General features: G+C 55.8%; 1 protein-coding gene across 7 annotated transcripts in view; it reads right to left on the bottom strand.

The window, feature by feature from the left end:
- Positions 1-5,863: 5,863 nt before the first annotated feature.
- Positions 5,864-20,305, bottom strand: part of RALGDS (ral guanine nucleotide dissociation stimulator) — a 34,131-nt gene continuing 19,689 nt past the window's right edge. For 3 of the 7 annotated variants that reach the window (XM_070799530.1, XM_070799527.1, XM_070799523.1), the window contains exons 2-18: positions 19,922-20,032; positions 18,496-18,689; positions 17,642-17,740; positions 16,765-16,958; positions 16,193-16,491; positions 14,982-15,197; positions 14,666-14,769; positions 14,134-14,218; positions 12,871-12,939; positions 12,375-12,461; positions 11,879-11,911; positions 11,436-11,557; positions 11,153-11,248; positions 10,686-10,887; positions 10,302-10,544; positions 8,853-8,967; positions 5,864-6,897 (exon numbers count right to left, since the gene is read on the bottom strand). In XM_070799530.1, the coding sequence (XP_070655631.1) occupies positions 6,722-6,897; positions 8,853-8,967; positions 10,302-10,544; positions 10,686-10,887; positions 11,153-11,248; positions 11,436-11,557; positions 11,879-11,911; positions 12,375-12,461; positions 12,871-12,939; positions 14,134-14,218; positions 14,666-14,769; positions 14,982-15,197; positions 16,193-16,491; positions 16,765-16,958; positions 17,642-17,740; positions 18,496-18,689; positions 19,922-20,032 (2,445 nt within the window). In that variant the 3' untranslated portion in view covers positions 5,864-6,721. The remainder of the gene's footprint in view (positions 6,898-8,852; positions 8,968-10,301; positions 10,545-10,685; positions 10,888-11,152; positions 11,249-11,435; positions 11,558-11,878; positions 11,912-12,374; positions 12,462-12,870; positions 12,940-14,133; positions 14,219-14,665; positions 14,770-14,981; positions 15,198-16,192; positions 16,492-16,764; positions 16,959-17,641; positions 17,741-18,495; positions 18,690-19,921; positions 20,033-20,305) is intronic. The other 4 variants (XM_070799528.1, XM_070799524.1, XM_070799525.1 and 1 more) reach the window with 3 other exon arrangements.

Below are 20,305 nucleotides of genomic sequence, written 5' to 3' on the forward strand. Positions count from 1 at the left end.
TGTTTACTAATCTAATTAAGACATGTCTTAAGTCAACAACATTATGTAATACTTTTATTATGCCTAGGTTTAAGGTAAACTAAATTTGTCAAGAAAAGGGTAAATTTATATATATATATATATATATATAAATATATAAATGATAGGAAAACTTTTAGATAAACTCTATTAAAAATAATTACATTTTAAATAAAATAATCTATTATTATAATCTAAAATAATCTCTTAGGATTGGGGTAACTTAAATCTCTAGAATTGTACTAAACTAAATAATAAAAGTTTATTAAATAGCTAGGTCATTTCCAAATAAAATAAGATTTTAAAACATTAATTACTGAACATTAACTTCCTTTTATAGAAAGTTTTTCTTACAGAGATTTTAGACTATTAATAAATATATAATATATACTTATATATAAATATGTATTTATTAAAATAAATATATATAATAAATATATTCACCAATCTATAAAATGCTAATATACAAGACACTTCATGGTTGCTAAAGAAAAATAAGATGTATATTTTTAATAAAAAGGTATAAAGTATAACAAATTAAATGATAAATACAAAAATATAAGAAAGGTTTATAACAAATGAAAGAGAATTTTATGGCAAGTGGATATAACTCATTGTCCTGAACTTCCTTCCTCTTCCTTCTTACATGTCTCGATCGATACAAATTCTTCTTTTATAGGGGCCACACCTCTCCGAGGTGAAACTACACGACATGTTATAACCCACCTGTTAGCTTCCTTTGCCATAATGAGAACACCTAATTCTATAAAAACAGACAATGGCCCTGCTTATATTTCTAAGCAGTTCAAACAATTTTTACATTCATTCTCTATTAAACAGATTACAGACATTCCTTATAATCCACAAACACAAGACATAATTAAACAAACACATTACACATTGAAACTACAAATAAAAAATTAAATAAGGGGGAATACACAGAAACACATTTACCTTCCTTATCCAGAGCAGACGTTACTAGATTCCAACGCAATATATTTTTTAAGCCTATAACTACTGTTCATATAGCTTTATTTGTTTTAAAATTTTTTAAACTTACCGCAAGGAGATATTTTGACAAAGCAGAAAAACATTTCAAGACACTGAAGGACACCTCCCTTCCTCTGCCCATTTGGTATCAAGGCGGGTTAACTGATCAATGGAAATCTAGGAGACTATTCTTACAGGGAAAGGGGTATGCTTGCATTTCTCCAGATGGATCCAACGAACTCACGTGGCTTCCTCTTCCGAAGATTCGACCTAAGGGAGCCCCCAGCATTCAAACTAGAGACGAAACAACAAAAACCCCAAGAGGAAGAAATTCCAATACAAGCCATGGCAGCTTTAAAAATTTCCCAAAAAACGCCGCACTCGACATCATCGACCTCATGATCTCCCTACTTGGGGACAGATAAAAACCCTTACTAATCGAGCTGAAAATCTGATTTCTCGACAGGCAATGCCTCGGAATCTTGGAAATATTTTTGTCGCTATGCTTGCTTTGCTTGCTTTTGCTTCCCCCGCGCAGGCTGACTTGATTGATCACACTTATTGGGCTTATAGACCTACCCCACCCTTTTATTGTAGGTTATAGAATGGACAGATACAGGCCCAATCGTATCCACTAATGACTCAACACGTATGCCCCCTCCTTGGAGCTTGGAGGGGCCCTCTCATCCTGAGGAAGAAGGAAGGCTCATTAACACTTCTCTAGGCTATGAAATCCTTCCTTTACGCATGGGCCCAACAAAATTACGTATTAATGTTAGTCGACAAATGTGGGCTTTTGTCCTGCCTCTAAGAAGGAACTTCCACACATTGCTTGGATTATTTACTGCCCTTTCTTTGTCTGTGAACTGTGTTTATACTACTGAAACTTTAGGGAAAGAATTAGGGAAAGAACAAAGAACACTATGCAAAGGGTTTACTAATGAGAACTTTAAATATACTCCTGTTTGTTGGGACAAATGTCAGGCCAAATCAGGAAAATTAATGTTTGTGGCTAATCATACAATGTCTACTGGGGACCCCATGGTATGTGGTTATCTAACTGCTCAGATGATATTAACGGCACTGTGTATGATTATGCTCCTCAGATAGCATAGAGGGTTACTACCACTACAGTGGAGCATTACCATGACAGAGGACTTCTTGGGTGGCTTGACGGTGCAATGGCCCCCTCTCATCTTCCAATCGTCCTCGATAAACAGATTGGGCCTGAACAATGGGACATCTAGAAACTTGCTGCAAGCACCGAAGAACTTGGGACTTGGACCGGACATCTCACAGGGACCAATCGTAGTCATAGTAATTATTTCTTTCGCTATAATCTATCATATTTTATACAAGCCTATGTTCCACTTCCTTTTGTTCTAGCTATAGGAAGTTTACAATTCAATAAGACTTTACGTTCTGTAACTTGTATAAATTGCAAATTATATACTAAACTATTCTGTTTCCTTAAGAAATGAATCCCTTTTGATTCTTTGATCTTGACGTAGTCTTTGGTTACCAATAAATCTCCAGCAGCCCTGGGAGGAACGCCCCATGGCTGGACTTGCTTGCCGGTTACTTACTAAACTGCTCCAGCGATCTAAACGATTCATCGGATGGCTGATTCTTGGCATTTGGGGATTAATAGCTATTTGCCCCACTGCTGCCGTCACTGGCGTCGCTTTACAAACCTCAATTCAGACACAAAATTTGATCCAAAATTCGACTCAAGATGCTCATACTATGTGGGCCACTCAGGCTCAGATAGAGGAGGACATTCAAGATGAAATACAGGGACTAAAAACAGCCATCAGATGGGTTGGAGATCAATTAATAGATGTACAAAAACAGGTGATGCTAAAATGGGATTGGAATTCTACTCAATTTTGTGTTACTCCTGTTCAATAATAGTGCCTACAACTGGGAACAAATCAAAGTTCATTGACAAAATATACATGATAATGACTCTCTGAATGTACAATTATTACAAAAGGAAATCTTTGAAACCTTTTCTAAACATCTGCCCTCTTCCACTAATTTGGAAACTTTAGCTGAACAACTAGCTGATCAATTATCTGGGCTAGACCCACACGGATGGTTTCAAAACATTACTCACCAGCATCAGGTCTGGAACTGTAATTTTGGTGATTGTCTTGACAATTATATTTGTCGTTTACCGTTGCCTTCATGCAAAAATTGTTAAAACAAAACAAACTCAAATGGTCAGAACCCTTTTTACAAATATTATACATAAATAAGGGGGAATTGTCAGGGAATGTTTAACAGGAGGATTCCTATGTGCTGTTTCTCATAAATTCTCGGTTCCTTATCAGTTCCTATTCCAAGAATGAGTAGAGCTGCACGCTGCTCCCAGGACTGAGATCATGAGAAACAGTATCTACTTGGATTCCTTTCAGTAACTCCCTTCAATGACTCTTTTCAGCGTCAGTGACCTTGTATGTATTAGATTATCCATATTGTGGCTATTGATAAAATTTCATCCTGTGTAATAGCTGAGTAATCATCTTACTGAAGATATATAAGCCTGCATTTCTGCTAATAAAATACCTTTGCTCCATCAGAGCTTGGGTCCCCGTGTCTTTCTCTCTCTCTTCCACTTTCTTATTGTTGACTCCAGACCGCCAGGTTCATTAAAGGACCCCAACAATTTCACTGCCACCTGGTTGCCATGGTTTCTGATAAAAAAAAATCAGCTGTTAATCTTACTGGGGACAGCCCTTCCACAGGACTGTTTTCTTTCTCGCTGCTTTCAAGATCTCCTCTTTGTCTTTCAACAACTGTTGTGACATGTTTTGTGTGGCTGAGTTTATCTTGCTTGGAGTTCACTGAGCTTCTTAATACGTAGATTTACATCTTTCATTAAATCTGAGATGTTTTCAGCCATTATTTCTTCAAATAATCTTTTATTCTGGGACTCTCATATGCATATGTTGTTACAATCGATGGTGTTGCCAAAGTCCCTTGAGTCTGTTCAATTTTCTTCTTCTTTCTCCTTTCTGCTCCTCAGACAGAATAACTTCAATTGCTGTAACACATTACTGACCAGAGGATTTTTGCTGAAATGAACACCTGTGGCCAGCGATTTGTCATATAAGTGCATACTGAAATGTCTCCGGTCAATAATGTTCAGGTAACAAAAAATAATTTAGTACTTCTCTGGTCAACGAGTTGTTAACTTCAAGTTCATGGATTCTTTCTTCTGCGGGCTCAAATCTGCCAGTGAACCCCTCCAGTGAGCTTTTCACTTCAGTTAGTGTCCTTTTCAGCTCCAGAATCTCCATCTGATTTCTTTTTGGAATTTCTACCTTTTCTTAAAATTTTATGTATTTAATTTTTGGCTGGGCTGGGCCTTCATTGCTTGCTCGGGCTTTTCTCTAGTTGTGGCGAGCGGGGGCTCCTGTCCGCTGCGGGGCTCGGGCTACCCACGGCGAGCAGGGGCTCCTGTCCGCTGCGGGGCTCTTTGGCTGTGCCTGTCGCTGAGCACAGACTCTAGGCGCGTGGGTGGCAGCGGCTGCAGCACAGGGGCACGGTGGTTTCGGCACACAGGCCCTGTGGCTGCGACTCGTGGGCTCCAGAGCGTGGCCTCAGTAGTTGCGGCACATGAACCGGTTGCTCCCAGCACGTGGGATCTTCCCGGGTCAGGGACCAAACCTGTGTCCCCTGCACTGGCAGGTGGACTCTGATCCACAGGACCACCAGGGACGTCCCTGTCATTTCTACCTTTTCACTAAATCCCTACATGTTCTTACATTGTCCTCCTGATTTCCTTCAGTCTCCTGTCACGGTTTCTTTCAGCTGAGCGTATTTAACACAGTTCACTTAATGTCTGTGATTATTTTCATATTTGAGCCTCCTCAGGTATAGTTTCTGTCAAATGCCGTTTTTCCTGTGAACAAGCCCTATTTTCAGTTTCTTGATATGGTCTGTGATCTGTTGAGAACTGGAGGTTGAGCATTATAACACGGCAGCTCTGGAAATCAGACCCTCCCCCTCCTCAGGATCTGCATGTGTTGCCTGAGGGCTGCTGTTTTCCATTTCTGCGGTCACTTTCCCCAACTGGTTTTGCGAGACCTGTGTTCCTTGTGTGCAGCCACTGCATCTTCTGCCCCCCGTCTCGGGGTCAGTGTGTGACCTGGCGCAGAGTTCCATAGCAGCTGAGGTTCAGCAGCATCACCTTCCTTCAAGCACTCTCCTAGGTGTCGTGTCTGATAACATTCCTGAGCCGCAAAACAATTGATTCTGATAGCTTTTCCCCCAGCTTAATCGTTGTTTCCGTGGAGAGACTGCCCCTCACTCCATCACTTTCTGTCGTGCGTCTGACTCTTTGCGACCCTGTGGACTGTGGCCCTCCGGGTTCCTCTGTCCATAGGATTTTTTCAGGGAAGAATATGGGAGTGGGTTGTCATTTCCTACGCCCGGGGATCTTCCCAACCCAGGGATTGAACCTGATCTCCTGTGGTTCCTGCACTGCAGGCAGATTCTTCACCTTCCGAGCCGTCAAAATATTATTTTTTAAAACACTGGAAGTTCATAGGTTGTCACTATGCCATGTGAAAGCCTTTCCAAATTCAAATACCAGGGGTTCTGAGGAGCTGTCTCAGCGTGTGGCCCAGTTTAATGATATTGAAGTGAATATACGGTCTGTGAAAGGTGAATGTCTCCATTTCCTAAAGAGAGCCTGAGAAGGCTGGCCGGCCCTTCTTGCTTTTCCTGCCCAAAATAAACCAATAACCCTGGCAGATTTTCTACCTGAACACAGAACGTGAGAGTCTGTGTCTCGTTTAAATGAGCACGGGCCCTGAAAAGAACAAATTTACCACAACTCTCAGGCTATAGTAGAAACAGGATTTTAATATAAGATTCAAGTCTAGCATCTGCTATTTACAACAAATAAATATTGCCCCTCCCCAACTGGTAAACATTTTTTTTTCCACCGTTTATACAAATATTCAGTCCCCCTCCCCTCCCCCCCAACCCCTCCTTTTCCCACTAACCCCTGTCTCGCGTGGTCTCGCTAAGCCCAGGATGCGGCAGTGAACAGCGCTTGCAGGGTCAGGAGATCCGACATCGGTGGGACTCAGCCGAGACCATCCTCACCCACCAGTTAGAGTCTGGGCCGTGAAGGCGGTCTCTCTCTCTTTCTCCTCTCTCCCGGCGGAGGGCTGGAGTGGGCAGTGGGTGAGACTCCCCTCGCCTTTGGTTGCCCTGATGATGGAATCTTTGGTGCAGCCTGAGACAAGGCCAGAGTGGTGGGAGGAGAGAACTGCAGTGGTGAGACCCGGTGGAGCAGTGGGTGCCCTGGGGGTGCCCACGGGCACGGGTGGCAGTGGTCCACACCTGGGAGGGTGTGCGGGCGGTGTGCGGGGGGCCGGGCCCGGCGGCAGGCAGGGCTCTGTGCCCACTGGCCGCGCTCCTTGGCAAAGGTTCAGCTAGTCTTCCGGTTCCAGACAGCAGAAGGCACCTAAGGCAGCAGGTGGTCCACGGGAGGCCAGGTCAGCCTGTCGGCAGAGGCGTCAATCCCGGCCGCGGGGGAGGTCTGCGGTGAGACTGGGGTCTGGGGGTGGCCTGGGCTGGGCGGGTCGGGCAGAGGTGTCCGCCTGGCCTGGCTCACCAAAGTCTGTAAGTGCTGAGTCGCCTGGCTAGACAGACCCTGGAAAGGGCGGCTCTGTGGCTGGCAGCTAAGGACCGGTTAGAAGATGCCCTTGGCAATCTTGAGTCCCTTCTGCTTCATGCGGGGGAGGGTCGAGCTGGCTCCATGTCTGACCTTTGTCCCCTTGGTGAAGGTCCGTTTCTTTAGGACAAAGTCATAGTTGGCGGTAGAGTTCATGGCGTAGAACACGTTGGCGTTGTCAGGGATCTTCAGCTCTGGTCAGGAAGGGGCAGAGGGTCAGCTGGGCTTACGGGAACCCCACAGCACACCGCACCACTTGAGAGCCCCAGTCAGGGGCTCTGATTACCCCTGCCCGAGGGCAGGCCTGATCCAAGACACGAGGCGCCCAGTGCAACTCCAGGGCCACCCAGGACCCCTCGTAGTGACACCTGCCTGGGACGCTTTACTGAGGCACCAATGGAAACCAACGACTCTTGTTTAAAAACAGGCTCTGACTCTAGAAAGCCCCACCTCGGCCTGCAGTTGGCAAAGGGTTGCCCTGTCCTGTCCCCTGCTGCCTCCAATGAACAGGATTCTCCAGGTGGAGTAAGTTTTCCAGAACCCAGACCACCTGCCCTGAAACCCACCCAACTTAGGACAAGGGCTCTGGGTTTCTGTGAAGGGCAGGGTTTGCCTCTGGCCCAGCGCAGCGTTTCAGGGAGGCCTCCACACCCCCTGGGTGCCAGGATCTCAGCAGGCAGCTGCTCTTGGCTCTGCTTCCCACCCTCTCCTCCGCCTTAAGCTGGCTATTCCGCACAGCTGGGCTGGAATGTGTGTTCCGGGCTCCATGGTGTGGCTCTTACTCTGGTCCTTGACCTGGCTAGGCCTCAGTCTTCGTTTTCTGTAAGATGGGTGAGTCCCACCCACCCTGTTCACCTCACCTAAAATGGTGCAAGAAGGTGAGAGAGGATTTAGAAAATAACTTCCAGGGACTGTGGCTGAGATGGTAAAGAATCCACCTGCAACGCAGGAGACCCGGATTCGATTCCTCGGTCAGGAAGATCCCCTGGAGAAGGGAAAGGCTACCTACTCCAGCATTCTTGCCTGGAGAATTCCACGGACAGAGGAGCCTGGCGGGCTACGGTCCACAGGGTCGCAAAGGGTCAGACACGACTGAATGACTACTAATGCTTTCTAGGGACTGTAGGGGTCACTGCTAACTGGGTAATGGCTGTGCGTGGGCGATCAGCTCATGGGAAAGATGGGAAGAGTGACGGCATTTGCAGCTCTGGTGTGTTGATTGTACACGTGCATGTGTGAGCATACAATCCACATACACGTGGATTAGCTCACCGCCTATCATATCTCCTATCTTATCTCGGGATGGGAAAACAGCCACAAAGGACTCTAGTCAGTTGCCTGAGGTCTCCAAGCCGACGCTGCCTGGCTCCAAGTCTGTGCTTGTTCCCGATCTTTCCCTGTTTCCCCTTTCTAGAATACCAAGCTGTTTCCCTGTAGTCTCTGTGTTCAGTATCTGCTACGAATTCTAACTTGTGTTCTCTCTAAATTCCCCAAAATTCCAACTTCCAAGGTGATGGGATTGGAAGGTGGGGCCTTTGGGAGGCCATGAGGTCACGAGGGTGGAGCCCCATGAAGGGGATGTTTGCTCTTATAAAAGGGATCCCAGAGAGCTCTCTACCCGCTTCCACTGTGTGGGGACACCAGGAACCCAGAAGAGGGCCTTCACCAGAACCTGACCACGCTGGCACCCTGACCCGGGCCTCAGAAGCCACCGCAGTGGTATAGTTACAGCGGCCAGGACAAGCTCACACAAGGTCACGTGTGCGTGGACTTTCAGAGTCGAGGCTCTGGTCCTGGCCAGCATGGTTCTCCCTGAAGGACACACTTTCCATCTCAGCCAGAAAGTGCCTCTTCAGACGGCCTGTGGGCTCAGCCATCTGGCTGCCTGCCCCAGGAGAAAAGCCTTTTCTCTCCCTTCCTCAACAATGCCAGCGCTGATCGGGGTCTCCCACTGACTGTAAGTGACCAGGGAAGGGCATGAGACAGGGCCCAGTGGCCAGTGGGGGCCATAGGGAGACCTTGGGCAGGTCAGTGTCTGGGCAAAACCTGCTTTGACCCTGGTGGGACCTTCTGGGGTGGCAGGCCTGGGGCATGGTGACCCCCCTACTTCCCCCCCGCTCCAACGCCCACCCAGCCAGCCCTGACTTACTTCGATCATCCGAAATAACCTGCACCAGCTCGTAGTCTTCGGGCTCGTCCTCATCCAGGTTGTGTTTGTCCATGGCCTTGCGGATTACAGCCGGAGCCTTGTCTTGGCTGGTCACCTGGACAGAGCAGGGGCCGGGCCGTCAGGGCAGAGGTCTGGGCTGGGCCCTCAGAGCTGTCGCAGCACAGTGCGCACGGCTCACACCTCTGGCCGGGTGCTGGGTCCGTGAGGGTCACACCAGCTTCTCCTGCTCCTCTGGGAAGGCTTCCGTGCAATGATGAGGGGTCCTTCCCAATCACTCTTGCCCCCCATTTCCTGCAAGCCTGCCCCCTCCTGCCACACCACCTAGAAACTGCCTGCCCCTGGGGGGCTGCTCCCCTCAACCCCGCCCACCCAGGTCAATGGTATCCATGTGGTCTGGGTACAGACAGCATCTGGTCCCGCCCTGGAGGGGAGAGGAGGAGCTGGCTGGATGCCCGGTGGCCGCCTCCATGCCAGGCCTGCGTGGCCTACAGGCTGTAATGGAGCACAGCGTGGACCCCTGCTGCTTTGATCCCGAAGGCCAGATCATAGGCAGGCCTTGGACACAGGCCACACAGGTGACGGTGTTATAAAGGGGCACCTGACCCAGTGGGGGTGGATAGGAGGGTTGTGGGGGGGGTGTGCAAATGGCTCATCAGCAGCCTGAGTTCTGGAGAATGAGAAGAGTCCCCCCAGTGATTGCCCCCCAGCACACACAGCGTTTGTGGGCGACTCCCGCTGGCTAGATGTCAGAACTTCAAATTATATCCGGTGTCTGAGACTGCCGGCCACCAGCCTGGTGCAGCCCCAGCAGCCTCCTAACCGGCCTCCCTGCCCATCCCCCAGGGAGATGGGGGGGTCCCTGGTGGTCCTCCTCTGCTCCAGCTTACAGGGGCTCCCACCTCCCCCCCCCCAGGTCCAGGCCCCTGACACTCCCCTGACCCCCAGACTTGTCCCCCGACGCCAGTTCCTTCACCCAGGGCCTCCTGCTGCTCCCCTCAAGCCCCAGGCACAAGCCTCTCCCCAACTCAGACCCTTTATCAGGGAGGCCCTGCCCCGCGGCTGCTGAAACCCCTGATCCACCGCCCCCAGCACTGCTCAGCATCGGTCATCAGCACTGGCCTCTTTAGTCCTGCATGTGGTTGGCCCTCCGTCCTCCCCACCCTACTGGGAGGTCAGCTCCAGGAGGGGGCAGGGATGACCACTGGGGTCAGTACGGGTCTGCGTGCCCGGGGCAGCCCCTGGCTGACCAGCCCACTGGGAGGCCAGCTCCAGGAGGAGGCAGGGATGACCACTGGGGTCAGTACGGGTGTGCGCACCCGGGGCGGCCCCCGGCTCACCAGCCCACTGGGAGGCCAGCTCCAGGAGGGGGCAGGGATGGCCACGGCGGTCAGTACGGGTCTGTGCGCCCGGGGCGGCCCCCCGGCTTACCAGGATGCTCTTGTACATATTGCCGTTGTCCACGTCCAGGCTCACCCGGATGATGCAGGAGTCGCCCACCTGCTGGTTGTAGAGGGGCAGCGAGGAGCCGTAGCTGCAGACCCCGGACACGGAGCGCTTGTGGGTGCGCGTGCTGGCCACAGGCGTGGTGGAGGCCGAGGAGGAGGACGTGCTGCTGGAGGCTGAGCTGATGCCGGAGGTCTCCGGGGACGACTGGGAGGCTGACTCCCAGAACTGTGGGCAACGGCATGGTCAGCAGGTGCCCCGGGCCAGCGTCCAGCGCGGGAGGGGCTTCTAGCATGGAGCGGGGGACCTTGGCCCAGGGAACCAAGGGCTGGGAAGGGCTGTTGGGGAAGTGGAGGGGGCGGTGGTCACCTTCTTCTCCTGGCCGTCGGGGGACTCTGGGACGAAGCTCATGTTGATCTCCTCCACGTCGGAGCTAGAGGAGCCGGCCGAGTGGACGCTGAGTGCGTCAGCAATGTCTCCGCTGCTGAGGTAGGGGCCGTACCTGAGTTGGTCACAGGACTTGGAGTGGCAGCTGCCGCTGGTACTGAGCTCTGCGCTGGGGGCCTGGCGGCTGCACAGAACAGCTAGCTTACTGCCCTGTCCCCTAGCTTCTGTGCGGGGTGCTCAGGCAATCACCCTATGGGCTCCAGCCTCCAACAGATCATTTAGCATCAACCCACTTCACAGAGGCAAAAACTGAGGCCGAGAGAAGTGAGGCAGATGCCCATCCCAGGGCTGCAAGTGGAGGAGCTGCGACCCCAGTGCCACCTGTCTGGATCTCCCCTCGAAGCCTCCCTCACCCCGAGGGAGCCTTCCCCCACCACCTGGGCACTCACTCGCTCCAGCGCTTGACGATGGCCGTGTTCTTCTTCACCTTGAGGGTGTTGCTGGCCGACTCGGAGGGGGGCTCCAGCTCGCATGACAATGTGTAGCTTCAGGACAGAGCAGGGCCATGAGCCTACCAGAAGCCACACTCGGGGCTCTGACCCTGAGCCTGTCCACCAGACGGAGTCCAGCGCCCCGGCCGTCACCAGTGGCAGAGCCCGAGGCTGACCAGGACCCCAGCCCACTGCCTCTCAGGGGTGCCTCCACACCCTGCGAGCCCCTGCCCACACTCACCTCTCAGCCTCGCTGAGCCTCTCCATGGCCCGGAACCAGGCCCCGAAGTGCTCTTCGGGCGTGATGCTGTAATTGTTGCAGGCTGACTGGAGCAGCTTGATCTGGGCGATCACTTCGAATTCCTGAGGGCCAGAGGGGAGGATAGGATGCTGACGGCTGGGGCGGGGTGGGGGGCTGGGCCTGGGACAGCCTCTGGGTCCCCTCTTCCCACCTTGTCCTCAGAGCCGGGGTTAAACAGCAACCCCCCTCCCCGAAGCTGTTCTTGACTCGACTTCCTGTCCCACCCTCCGGTGGGAGAAGCTCCCCCACCGTTTCTGTATCCAACTCTCCTCCCAAATGTAACAGGAAGGCAGACGGTGGAGCCAGGTTTCTAATCAGGTGGCACTCTGACCTCCCTTCCCCCGCAACACCTGCCCCTTTCCCGTGATGTTGCGGCCGCTCACCTTCCTCCTCTTCTCGAAGTTGATCAGTCTCCCCTGCAAAACAGACAGCCAGCTTCCATCAGAAAGGGTCCCTCCCCTTGCCCAGATCACCCCCTCGCTCCCGCTCAGGCTGCGCTACCCAGAACAAACACTAGGGGGCAGCGTAGCACACAGCTGGACCTGGGAGGGATCAGGGTGGTGGCCCGAGGCTCTGGGTCTGGGGACAGCTGGAGAGAATGAGGCCCCGGGCAGGAGGGCTCGGCTACCCTGTGCCCCACTTGAGGGCCCAGCCTCTCTCCACCCACAGCCACTGCCTGAGGGAGGGGCTGTAGCCTGCTCCCCTTGCAGCCCTGAGCCCCACCCGCTGGCACCAAGCTCTGGTCACCCATTGCTAATACAGGCAGGTGTCTCCTAGACACAGGGGCGGCGGCTCTCGTGAGACGAGGCACGCCCTCTGCTGAGAGTGCAGGGCCAGGGACCCCCAGCCCAGCCCAGCCCAGCCCCTGGGCGCACTCACATACAGATAGTCCTTCATGGCAGTGTCCAGCATCACCAGGTCCGTGAGGAATGTGCCCAGGTAGGGAACGGTGCCCTGGATGACACCCTGTGACACGGGGGGCGGGGGGCCTGATGAGTGAGCCCCAAGGCCCCGCTCCCCCAGCCCCACCCAGGCCCCCCGCCTGGAGCACTAGGCACCCTTAGCCATCTCCCCCCAAGCCCCTACCAGGGTCCATGGACCCCAAAGTGCCTCTAGTCATCCTCAAGGCTGGTATTTGGCAAATCCCCTGGATCACACGGTCCCTGGCCCCTGACCCCCAACCCCACCACCAAACCCCTCCGAGCCCAGCTCTTCCAGGTCCCTGTTCTGGCGGCCACAGTCCCTGGGACACCAGCTGGTCAGGACACCACCAGGGCCCGGAGCGGGTCTAGCTAACGGGCATGTCCAGCAACGCAGTCCCAGGAGCGGGGCTCAAGGGGCTTCCCCCGCCGCTCCCAGCCTCAAGCAAACTCACCGCCTCTTTCGGGCGCCTCTGGGCTCGCTTGGGGTTCATCTCCAGGGTGGCAAACTTGGAGGTCCCCTCCTGCAGGGCCAAGGACAGCGTCGGTGAGGCCTCCTGCCCCATCCCCCCTTCTTATGTCACCAGCATACCGACCTCGGCCTTGGCCACTGGTGCAAATGCTCCAGCCACCCCAGCACACCCGACTTCTAGAACTGCACCCTGACCCAGCCCTCATGGGGGTGGGAACCTCCCTGAGCCTGTCTCCTCACCTGGAAAGAGGACTACAGCCCCCTGCGGGGTCTCCCAGGACTTGGGCCACACCTCCATCACCTGTGCTGCCCACCCCCATCTCCCTCATCTCGGAAGGACTCAAAGAGGAGAGCAGGAATTCTGCCACACACCCACCCCCCGCTGCCGCCCTCCAGGGACCAGGTCCTGGCTCAGAGCTCAGGCAGGCCTTGGCGAGAGGGACAGGGACTCGGGGCACCTGGCTCAGGCGGGGTGTCCACCGTGCCCAAGGCTCCACAGCCATCTGGAGCCCCTCTGGACATCTGCTGCACAGAACTCTGCCCTCGCCCACTCCAGAGGGGTCTCCTGGGTGCCACCTCTGACAGGGGGAGCTGGGGCTGCCGCTCTGCTTCCCCTTTGCTGTGGAAGCTTCTGTGGAGGGGCCCTGGTGAATGCGGAGACCCCCTGCACTTGTCCCCAGCCATCTGGGGTATTTGTCATGGCCGAGAGAGGCCCCACGACGAGAATCCAAGAAGTGTCCCTGGGATGCACTGGCAGGGTCTGCCCTGGGCAGCGTGAGGCCCCAGGCAGCTGCACGCTCCCAGCCCCTAGGCCCACCTCCCGGGCCAGCTCACTGGGACCCTGGGCTGGGAGCCCCTGCAGTAGGGTCCCTGGGTGGGCAGAGGGCTCGGCCCTCCAGGGACAGGGTAGACAGAAGAGCGGCAGAGCCTGGCTTCCTGGGGACAGGCTGGGCTGGGTAGGGAAGAAACCCGCAGCCTGGATCCCAGCTACGCCTGGAGGGGGCAGCTGAGTGCCTGGGGGTGGGGGGATCCAGCAGGGACCCAGGGGACTCTGATCTCGCCCCTCACCCCCCAGAGCTCTGCAGCAGCCCTGCCCCACCCCCTCCCTGTACCAGGGCCTCCTGTCCCCAAAGTGCCCCCGTCCCGCCACCGGCCCGTGGACCAAACAGATCCCAGGAGGAGTTTCCCCAGAAATTTCCAATGGGAATGTCAGCCCCCCCACCCCAGCCCATGCCCCCTCCTCTACCTTGATGAGCAGCTCTCTGCTTAGGGAGTAGTTGTTCTCGTCCGAGAAAATCTCTGACAGCTTCTGAAAGACGCGGAGACTGTCCCTGGAGGAGAGAAAGTGGGGAATGGTGTGTGTGTTGGGGGTGGCGCGGGGGCAAAATATTTAAGGACCCAGAGACCCCCTCTGCCTGCAATGGTTTTCAAACAGGGTTCCACTGGGCGCTAAGGGCTCCTCGCGCCTGGGGACGGGCTCTTGTGGCTCACCCGGGCCCCCCACGGCCGTTAGACCACGGGGTGCTATGTTGATATTAAGTGGACAGAATTGTGTGGCTGTGAGGTAAACACAGAGAAACCTCCAGTGAGGCTCAATCCAGTACCCGGCAGAGAAGGAAACCGAGTCCCGAGGCAGAACCGCAGGCCTAAGGCCAGTGGGCCCTGGAGGACCCCGCCCACAGAGGCCGCACGTTCTGGCAAGTCCCAGGCTCACTGGGGGCCAGCCCCCAAACCCGCCTGAGGGCCCTCGGAGCCCCTGTGGGGAGAGGGCTGCCCACCTGGAGACCTCTTCCCACGTCTTCTTCAGCCGGTGGATGGAGTTGCTCTGCAGGGCAGAGAGGATGGCGTAGAGGGAGGAGAAGTTCTTGAGGACCCGGCACTCCTGGGGGGCAAGGGGACAGGCCATGAGGGGGACCCAGCTTGCCTGCTCCAGCTTTGGTCTCTCTTGGAGGGGAGCTCCCTCCTGGAAGAGACTGACGCCCTGGGAGGCGCTCCTGGGGCCCCGTGAGTAACGCACCCCCTCCAGGGGGAAGGTCTGAACTCAATCCCGGGGTGAAAAGGGGTGGGTCCCCGGGCCCTGGAGGGTGTGCATACCCTGGCCACCTCGATCCAGTGCTCCACCACCCTGGCCCTGTGGCGGGCTGACACGCTCCGGTCCCCGAGGCAGGTGGTGATGACGCAGTTGGCCACGCTGTTGAACTGGGCGACGGTGGCACGCACGGTGGGGGCCAGGTGCTCCTTGCCCTTCTTGTCCCGCTGGGACCAGATGGAGCCCAGGCAGTGGTAGGGGACCACTTTCTTGAACAGCTCCTGGAGGGGGCAGGGGGGGGTCACCTGGCTCTGCCGCAGCCCAGGTACCCCCCGCCCCAACCTCCCCAAGGTCCCTGGTCAGAGCTGGAGCTCAGGAAGCTGGGGAGGTGGTGCAGGGGGTGGGGGAGCTGGCTTGCGGGGTGAAGTCTCAGGGTTTTGTTCCCTGCTCACTGTGGGCGCCCAGCACGTCAACGACCCAGGATGAAACTGGCAGGAGAGAACTAGCTGGGCCTTGCCACCAGCCCATCCTGACTTGCGGCGCCAGAAGAGGCTCATGCCTGCCCAGACCAGCGGCATCTTAGCCCCAGGCCACGGTTCAGGCCTGTCCGTGTGCAAACGCACCTTCACCGGGACGCTGCAACCACAGCCTTTGTCTGCTGCCTGTCCTGGTGTCTAACACACATCAGGTGCCTAATAAATGCAGAAGCTCCTGAGGCCTGCTCAGCAGACCCGGGGCGGGGGGTGGTCCGTGGAGTTGGCGGCACCTCAGCGAGCCCTCCTCTCCCCTCCCAAGGGGGCCAGACCCCACCCAACTTCCGACTGTTCCACCCGATGTCATCCACAGTCAATGCATGTGGAGGGCAGGGTCCCAGGTCCACAGCCTGGAGGGCCGCCAAGGCCTTGGGGCGAGGAACCTGGCCCAGGTGACACTTATAACAGTGGCACTGGAACTTGGGGCTGGACACCTGCTCTGGGCTTCTCTCATGGCTCAGTCGGTAAAGAATCTGCCTGTAATGCAGGAGACCCGGGTTTGATTCCTGGGTGGGGAAGATCCCCTGGAGGAGAAAATGGCAACCCACTCTAGTATTCTTGCCTGGAAAAATCCCATGGACAGAAGAGCCTGGTGGGCTACAGTCCATGGGGTCACAAGAGTCGGGCACGAGTTAGCGACTAAACCACCACCAGCTGCTCTGGACAGGGCCCAGAGGGTCTGGGTGGCAGAGGCCAGAGGGAAAGGGTGCCCATGCCCACCCTTGCTGAGATGGGTTGCCTACCGCATCCATGAGCGTGAACTGCTCTGCCACAAGGTCAGGAGGGAATGCCAGGAGGTGGGGCTTCTCCTCCCCCAGCCCATTCTCTGTAGCCACGGGCAAAGGCCAGGGGGGGTCTGGGGCTGCAGGCGGCTCGAGCTCTAGGGTTTGCGAGAGAGCCGGCTCGAGCTCTGGAGGCAGCGTCGGAGCTGGCATCAGGGCTGGCTCTGGGGCCAGTGCCGGAGCGGGCTCGAGGTCTGGGCCTAGTGTGGGCTCTGGCTCGGCAGCTGGTTTCAGAGCTGGAACTGGAGCTGGGGACAGAGCTGCGAGAGGAGAAAAGGTCAGCGACACGCCTGCCCTTCCAAGACAGAAAGCACGCCTCTGCCTTCCAGAGAAGCCTTGGCCCCAAACCCCACAACAGAACATCATCCCTGATGGAGGTGCCCACGCAGGCACTCTGAGGCCAGTCTCTGCTCCCAGCCCAGCAGCTGCCATGGGGTCTCCCCCGAGTCCAGCGCCTACCCCACTCTCCTCACCCTCTGGCTCTGCCATGGGGGCGCCCCCCCTGAGTCCAGCGCCCACCCCGCCCTCCTCACCCTCCGGCTCTGCCTCGCTGAGGTCCGCGTGCTCCAGCTGGGCCAGGAGGAGGTGGGCCCGGCGCTCCAGGTCGGAGCCGGGCATGTTGAGCTGCACGTAGGCCACCAGCTGCCTGAGGCAGGGGAAGTCGGGGGGCTGACAGAAGTCCTCCGAGTACTGGTCCAGCCAGGTGCCCAGGATGGAGGAGATGGCACTGGGGGTGGGCAGGCGGGCAGCAGAGTCAGGGCCTGGCCTTTCCTTCCTCTCGGCCCTCCCCTGGCACCCCCTGGGGGCCGGGCTTCTGGGCTCGCCCCGCCCATCTGGATGCCAAGGCCTGGTCAGCAGGGGGGGCGGGCAGTCTCAGCTGGAGGGAGCCCTCGGTCCACAGTGACCACCTCTCCCTTCCTGGGGAGCCTGACTCACTCCTGTCCACCCCCCAGCCCCACTCTGGGCCCCGCACCCCACTCTTGGACCCCCCACCCCCACTCTGACCTCCCCGCAACCAAAGGGAACTGCAGGGGGGCAGGCAGGGCCGCGCCTGCTCTGTTCATTGGTTTGGTCTGGCTGCGCTGCACACAGTAGGCGCTGCATAAACATGGGAGGGAGGAGGGGACAAGCAGAGCCCCCTGCCCGGCCATCATGAGCCTCCTACACCTGAACTTGGTCTCAGGACCCAGCTCTGAGCCCCCTGCCTCCCCCCTGCTCCCTGGACCTGGGACCCCAGCCACTGCCCTCCGATCCCTTTCGTCCTGCAGAAGCGCCCAGACCTCGGCCCTCCAGCAGGAATCACAAGATGTAGAGGAGCCAGGGTTCTGCCCAGGCCTCCCCAGCCTGAGCCCCCGCCGGATCCCACCCTGTAGACGGGAGACCCTCCCACCAGACCCGAGGTACACTCACTTTTTGAGTTGGTCCTGGGGTCCGCCGTCCTCGCTGGAGTAGGGAAGGATGCACCCATATCTAGAGGAGGCCGTGAGGACGTCACATCTACCGTACCTGCTATGACGTCCAGCGTTACCGGCTGACCCCCCGACTCGCACGGAAGCCCGGGAGGGCAGGATTCCTATCTGCTCCCTTCCCTGAATTAAGCCAAAAGCCCAGAAAAGTGCCTGCACACAGTAGGTGCTGGATACAGATTTGCTGAATGAATGAACCCCAAGCAGCACCTTACAGACACCTGAGTGGCCTGGGGCCTTCTGCCAGCCCCCAGTGATCCCTGCTCTGGCTAATCCCAGGAGGGGACCCCAAAATAGGCTCCTGAACTTCCTTTACAGATGGGAAGATGACTCTGCCCAAAGGCTGGAGGCAGAGAGCTTCTTCATGGGGGGAAAGAGTGAAAGCGTTAGTCACTCAGTCGTGTCTGACTCTCTGAAACCCCATGGACTATAGCTCGCCAGGCTCCTCTGTCCACGGGGTTCTCCAGGCAAGAATACTGGAGTAGGTAGCCATTGCCTTTTCCAGGGGATCTTCCTGACCCAGGGATTGAACTGGATCTCCCACATTGCAGGCAGATTCTCTACTGTCTGAGCCACCAGGGAAGCCCCTTCACGGTGGAGGAACACCTTAATTAAAACCACGCCAACCCTCGGCAGCCCTTTCCACGGGACCGGGTGTGAGGCTGCTGTCCTGCCAACGCTGTGAGGTCCGGCCTCCTGCAGCCTGTTTTCACAGGAGCAGACTGAGGCTCAGAGAGGCAAAGCGACATTCCCAAGACACACAGCCAGCGGGTGGGCAGGGAGGGGCGGGGCGCTCACCTCTTGAACAGCAGGTCCAGGACCTGCTGGGTGGTGGTGAAGGCTCGGTAGGTGCACAGGAAGATGGTGACGTAGGAGAGGTCGCTGCCCTGGAAGGCGGGCACCAGGTGCTCCACCAGCTTCTCCAGCGTGCCTGCCTTCACAGTCCGCACCTTGCAGGTCTCGTACAGGTTCAGGGCCGACTCGTTTTCATACTGCGGAGAGACAAAGGAGAATGGATGGTCAGCTGCAGCACTGTGGCCCGAGGGGTGGGCGGTGGATGGGGTGCTGGAGCTCAGAGGAAGTCCCAAGTGCTCGGTGACCTCTGGCCGGAGATGGGAACGTGAGTGCCCTGAATGGAATGAGGGTCTCAGCTCGGACTGGAGGTGGGGATGATGAAAAACAACTCTTTGAGGTCATTTTATTAGCTGAGTAGTGGTCGTAGCTCGTCAATATGAGGAGTATCATCCCCATGAGCTCTGGCAAAACAGACCCATTCTAGAGGTGGGAAAACAGAGGCTCATGCCCCGGGTACCGGGAACAGTATGTCTGGACACAGAGGTTGTCGGGGCAGCACTGGGGAAATGGCCACAGAAAGGAATTCGGCCCAGGTCCCGGGCAGTGAAAGCCTGAGTCACGGTGGCAATCGGCCTCCTTTCTGAAAGGTTGTGCATCCGTCAGGCCCCTGCTCCGACCTGGAGGGGTTGTGGGGCTGGGCTCCATCACAGTGATTGTAGAGAACCATATATAGTAGCCTGAGCCCTTCGGTTTTTTTTTTTTTAAAGTCCTAGTAAGTCAAATGATGTAAGGTTGGAGACGTGTGGAAGGGCAGTCAGGCTGATGGCCACCCGTGACAGTGAGAGGCAGGGCCTTCCCCAGCGGTCCAGTGGTTAAGACTCCACGCTTCCAACGCAGGGGGCGCAGAACCAACCCACGCGACTGGGGACCTAAGATTCCGCATGCCTGCCGCGTAGTGTGGCCAAACAATAAAACAGATAAAGGACGACACCTACCGATTATCCACAATGGACAAAGAGAAAAAGAAAAAAAAAAAAAACGGGAAAAATGCATAAATAAGCCCTGCAGGGTAACAACCTTGGAGAACAGGCCCCCTTAACACAGTAGATGTCCACATATATGCCTATATTTACTTACTCTCTTCTTGGGTTAGTGCAGCAGCTCACTAATCTGACTGCTGCCCCTTCTCGCCTCATTAAAGGCGATCCGTTCCTATAAATTGCCGGTCTTGTTCTTTTTCCGAACCTTGCCTTCTCTAACTTCCTTATCTTACAATCCCAGCCTAACGTGAAGGGAAAGAGCATGAAAGTGTCTTTTTGATGTTTCACACAAATAAGAGAGCAGTGAACTGTGGACTGGGCTGTGGGGGGCAGGGTTGGTGCCCAGATCCCTGTGGGAAGCCCCTGGACCCCGGGCCCTCCGCACTCACCCCGAGCCAGCGCTGGCCCTTGCTGGCGCCGTGGTGCACCTGGATCTTGCGCAGGGAAATGGAGTAGATGACCCCGTTGACCAGCTCCTCGCCGATCTCCTGCGTGGAGCTCTGCAAAGACAGTGCCCGGCCGCCGGGCGGGGGTGTCAGGGCCTGCCCAGCTGTGCGGCGATGGTGGGGGTAGGGGGGACACCCCCGTGCCACCTTCTGTCCCTGGATGAGGCAAAGGGGGGTGGCCACAGGGACCTCCAGTCCAGAATGGAACGGGCTCACAGAGGGAGGGCTGGGGACTGTCCTCGGGGCTGCTGGCACTGCCCCCAGTCCCTGCGTCCTCATTCCACCAGCCACAGCGACTGGACAAGATACAACCACCAAAGTTTCAAC

The sequence above is a fragment of the Bos indicus genome, chromosome 11 (assembly GCF_029378745.1).
Source record: "Bos indicus isolate NIAB-ARS_2022 breed Sahiwal x Tharparkar chromosome 11, NIAB-ARS_B.indTharparkar_mat_pri_1.0, whole genome shotgun sequence".
NCBI classification, from domain to species: domain Eukaryota; kingdom Metazoa; phylum Chordata; class Mammalia; order Artiodactyla; family Bovidae; genus Bos; species Bos indicus.